Below are 5,079 nucleotides of genomic sequence, written 5' to 3' on the forward strand. Positions count from 1 at the left end.
GAACTTTAGATCAGAGTAGGCTAGTAGATCCGGTGAACCTACCTTGTCCAGCAGCAGATGAACTCGAGCTGGAGGCCATCGTGGTGCTGTGGCACACGGCGATGGCGGAGAGTGGGCGACGGTGGTGGAGCTTCCCGTGAGCACCGCGCTAACCCTAGATCGGTAGGGATTGTTGGTGGGGTTTGTGGCAGCGATTAACCTCGTAAGTCGTGCCCCGGCCCCCCACCTCTGTTTATATAGCGCGGGTCACAGGGGCCCACCAACCATGGTTTGGTTGGGCGCCCCCGATCAGGGCGCGAGTCAGGGGCCCGTTCGACCCGTTGGGCTCGAACGGGAGAGAGATCAACCTAACAGTAGTAACACCACCCTGATATTTTTATAACTAAAATTGCCATAAAAAACGAAACCCAAAAATATTGAAACTTGCCATGCTTTACAACTAAAGTTGCCGTCTCTACATAACTAAAATTGCCATAAAAAAAGTTAGGATGGGATTGCTTCGTGTCACATGTGTGATACTTATCAGGGTCCTAATTATTTGGAGGCAAGGCAGGTCGAAAGGGAGACTAGGAGGGACTGTCTGGAATACGTCTCAAAAAGAAGAAGAAAGGGACTGTCCGGCAGAGGAGGGATTCCTCCAACAGAGGAGACCGGCGAGAAGGGAAGAAGCGAAATCCCCTTCCGTGGATTACATATTAGGGTTTGGGTTCGGCGATGATCTCGATTGCCGGTGGAGATGCTGCACGGGAGGACCCCCGTTCAATTCGATCCAGAGTTCGGCTCCGGCGCTGGTGACAGTGATGAAGGACCGTCTTTCACACCGTCCTCTGCGCGTGCTACGGTCTGGCCGCCATCGGATTCATCACACGAGCTCGCGGACCAGGAGGATTACAGAGTCAGCGAGGAGGATTTCTGTGAGCACCTCAGTGTTTTGTCCAGCAGGCCTCGTCCTACAACCATCGTCGGGCCCAGGATGGACAGTGAACAGCAGCGCAAGGTCTACGAGCGCCTTGCGCTCTACCGCATCAGAGCATCCAAGGTTATTATTTCCTCACATCCCCCCTATCATTTTGATATCCCGTCTGTTTTCTGCTAGTAATTTATCTGCAATGCTCCTGCAAGTTTCTGATGAACTGTATCTCTCACGGCTTGTGTTTTTGTTGCACATGCAGATGACACAGGGAGTGTCCATGGACGAGCTGGATGACATGACTCTGAGAAAGGAATGCCTCCCGGAAGCTCTTGAGGAGATGTATTACTTCGGTGACTACGACCATGATGACACCATTGATTGGTACCTCGACCCTGACCACTCGGTCCACTCCTACTTGAGCGACTACCACCGCCTTGTCCTTAAAAATGGAGATGTAAGTGGCATCCGCTCATACTCATAACGATGCCTAGTTCAGCTTCAGCTTCAGCTTCAGCATTTAGTTTATATAGTACGCGTGAATCAATTGCGCATTTCAACTAATCTGATACTTCTGTTTGGACCAAATAAGATGCCGTGTTCCTTCTAGTTGCAAATCCTTGACACGGCGTTCAGTTTTGAAGCAATATTAATAATTGATAGCACCTTTGTATGCATTTGGATTGATCATGTAAAAGTGCCATGGTGGTATTTTTCACACAGTAATTTCTCTATATTAAAGTTTTGTAGTTCTGAAAGTGCAAACAAATATTGAAATTGCATCCTGGAGACCGTGGGAAGTATGAAATATCGAGACATGGTTACACATTCACTACTTCCCCTGATGTCCAAGCTATGTTTTTGAAGCTTTTGTTTTTCTTCAGAACTGCCCCTTGTTTTAACACCTAGTGATGATGAACATTGTACACAAGTTTAATTAGCACAGTAATTTGTTTAATAGCATCGAAACCTTTCGTTAAGTAATGTATGTCATCTATTTCTTCTCTCCCTTGGGAGTGCAGGGCACGAGGTACCTTGACTGGGAGAAGTACTGCTCATGGTTTACTACCTACGAAACAGATGAAGAGTATCTCAAGTACTTTGAAGAAATATCAAAGAAGATCAAGGTATGCATCATCAGATGTAGCTATGAAGGTTTAAGATAATCTAATTTCTTCATCTTTATGGGCTACCAATAACCTTGATCTTTTGGGACAGTGGATTAAACGTTACATGGAATTTGAACGAGGATCTCCTGAGGTAAACATGCCCTAAAGAAAACCATGTCGAGTAAAAGGTACTCCCTCTGTCCCAAATTATAAGACGATTTTGAGTTTTCAGACAGCCCTCAAAACAATGTGAATAGACAGTCCTAAAAACGTTTTCAGACAGCCAAAAACGTCTTATTGAGACAGAGGAAGTATAAATGAAGTATAATATGATAACCCCTTTGCTCTGTAGTGGATAGAGATGGAAGCTAGAGGATTTTGGCAAGCAGTGGAGATCGCGGTAGACTTTCCCCACATGAGCTTTGATTTAGCTTCTACTGCATACACGGTACAATATGTTCTCTTCACTTTCAGTAATTTCTGAGATCAGCAACGGTTCTTGTTTTATTTGACATCAACATTTTTTTTATTTAGGATCATATTTTTAACACGAGATTTGATTATTTTGACCGTGAAGAAATTGATCCTCTTGTTTTTGAGATTTGGAAGCGTGTCACTAAGCAAAAGGTTAGCATTGTACCTCGGCATGTATGCTATGGAACTGTCATTTGTGGTGTACTCATCCAATAAAACCTTGGTCTTTACAAACAAAACCATAGTATCTGTTTGTGTTCATGCCTGTTGTATACGCTTGGTGATGTATGTTCCTTTCTTGAACATTGCTTAGATTACATTCAGACAGGCTCTGGAACAAATCCAGCAAGAGAACATGTTCCCTCGACAGGAGAAGTGTATACAATTTGTACTGGATAATACTAGTATCTATACTCGTTTGCAATCAACTGTAAGTTCTTATTCTAGGCCGAGGTTCTGCAATTTATGCCCTAATCCTCTTGAGTTCTGATTATTGACGTGCATTATCCTTGCTAATCCTTTCATTTTTTTCCAGTTCGATACTTGCGTGGAAGACATCTCCGATGAGGTATGTATGATATATAAAAATTATATGCAATTTACAGTGAATCACATCGTTGATTGTGCTTTTTTTAATGATGGCTTACCTCTCGATTCCATTATAGTCAACAATAGAATTAGTTCTAGACAGGTTCAACAGTTACCGCTATCACTAGCAGTTCAAAAGAAAGAAAATTAAAAAGCTTAAAGCGAAAACTAGTTACTGACCACTGTATAACACACACAAGTCACAACCCAGCAGAAAGTATTAGCAGCTAACAGTTCGAAACTGCAAAACAGAGTCAAAACACATCAGACGTTACATAGCCCATTACATCGGCAAGTTGCTGTGAATTATCCAAACAATTACCAGGGCAGGTTTTGGACGCAGGTATCCCATCTGCTTCTCTAGGCACACCATTGGCGGAGCGCCTCTTGATGTGTGTGTGTGTGTGTGTGTGTGTGTTTGTGTGAATAGCCTCTTGATGTTTAACGGCTTATATCCTCTTGGAAACTTAGTCATTGCCTGTTTGGAGCTTTGCCCATATTTTTGTGAAGGATAACAGGACAAACAAATAAATCCAGCTGACAAATGTATTAGTTTCTGCTCGAATGTATTAGTTTCTGCTCGAAGCAATCCCTGTTTCTAGTCTTCCAGATTGCCCAGCGTAAAGTTGCCAATCCCGACACCTGTTTGGCGACGCAGCGAACAAATGTTACTATTTACTATTTGGCGGTGGTGTGGCTGCATAAAATTGCAGAGAAATCCAATAGTAGGGACTAACTATTTAGATATAGAAGATAGCGCGTCATTGTTTTCTTATAATTTTTATGCTGTATTCGGGTGAGTTTAAACCGTCTCTCTGCTGCGATACGCGCAATATGGGATGAAGATAGTGTGTCATTGTTTTCTTTTAATTTGTGTATACCTTCTTAAATCTCATATCGATGACACAAACATTTGATTGCTGTAGACTCCAGAGGATGAAGGCCGTAGGTTAATTACAATGGCGGTTTGGAGCAAGGTATGCATGCTTGTTCTGGACTTCTGGTACAGTCTGAAAGTTCCTTTTTTATTCTTGAAGTTGCAACTAAACTTCATTTTAAATTTCAGCTTCACAAAGAGAAGACATGGAATGAGTATATTATGAGGAAGGTAGAGATTGCTAAACACATTGGGTTGGATCTCCAAGTATGTATCCATCTTGCATATCCTCGAAATTTCCTGTGACTGTACATGTTTATTCGTCTTAAAGAAAACCGATGCCTCGTTCACCTTGCAGGCTACATGTATCCGAATTTAAGACCCAGAAGGATGTGGACTGTTGTTGTCGAACAAAATATCGTTCGTTGCTCACTTGGATGCAAATTAAGATGTATCCGTGTAGTATATGCTGATAGTGCATTGAGTTGGAACGCGGTGATTCGGTGCCCAGATGCACCTGGGCATGGACAGTAAATTCAAACTTTGAAAAGGAACACTGTTTGGACCCAATTTTGTATTTTTGCCTAGAGGTCCGCAAATTTCCAAATACCACGAAACTTTGCACGCTCCTTGTGCAGTTGAGCATTTTTTATGCCAAGAGAGTTTAGAATTTTGTACTTTTTTTGGATTTACTACTCATCAGGTGCGAGTAAATTGTGCGAAACCACCACTTTGAAGGCTAGGTTTGCAGAAAACATTATGTTACATTTCTGTGGCAGAAAACACCACATCTTGTGTAATCGATTTGCAAAAAGCACTGATCGCCGGATTAGTCCGGATTAGTCTCGTTTAAGCGCGTTTATGACATGTGGATCCCTATTTCTGCTTACGTGGCATAACATTTCATGCCAAATAGGTTTTTATCTATATTTACAAACTAGTCTCAACAATTTTATATAGACACCCCTTAATCAAAAATAAAAAACGCAATTAGGCCCACCATGGCTCGCATGAGCAGAACAGACTCCCATGGGTCTCGTCGCCGGCGGGATGGCGTGCATCGGGGTATGGGAGGAAGGCGCCCTCGATGCAGCAAGCCGTGGAGGCTTAGGGCATCGGCT

General features: G+C 42.9%; 1 protein-coding gene across 1 annotated transcript; it reads left to right on the plus strand.

The window, feature by feature from the left end:
* Positions 1-551: 551 nt before the first annotated feature.
* LOC109737535 (uncharacterized) lies at positions 552-4,565 on the plus strand. The gene is made up of 11 exons (XM_020296669.4): positions 552-1,039; positions 1,173-1,367; positions 1,933-2,037; positions 2,129-2,170; positions 2,372-2,467; positions 2,554-2,646; positions 2,807-2,923; positions 3,029-3,061; positions 4,008-4,058; positions 4,148-4,225; positions 4,317-4,565. The coding sequence occupies exons 1-11, from the start codon at positions 737-739 to the stop codon at positions 4,335-4,337; spliced, it is 1,134 nt and encodes a 377-aa protein (XP_020152258.1). The 5' UTR covers positions 552-736; the 3' UTR covers positions 4,338-4,565.
* The last annotated feature ends 514 nt before the right edge of the window (positions 4,566-5,079 follow it).

Source organism: Aegilops tauschii, chromosome 1 (genome assembly GCF_002575655.3).
Source record: "Aegilops tauschii subsp. strangulata cultivar AL8/78 chromosome 1, Aet v6.0, whole genome shotgun sequence".
NCBI classification, from domain to species: Eukaryota; Viridiplantae; Streptophyta; class Magnoliopsida; order Poales; family Poaceae; genus Aegilops; species Aegilops tauschii.

Excerpts from the sequence above, each read along its gene's own strand:
- LOC109737535 (XM_020296669.4), top strand. The coding sequence starts at position 737 with ATGCTGCACGGGAGGACCCCCGTTCAATTCGATCCAGAGTTCGGCTCC. Across the intron at positions 3,062-4,007 it reads TGGAAGACATCTCCGATGAG|ACTCCAGAGGATGAAGGCCG; the intron begins GTATGTATGATA and ends TGATTGCTGTAG. Across the intron at positions 4,059-4,147 it reads CAATGGCGGTTTGGAGCAAG|CTTCACAAAGAGAAGACATG; the intron begins GTATGCATGCTT and ends TTTAAATTTCAG.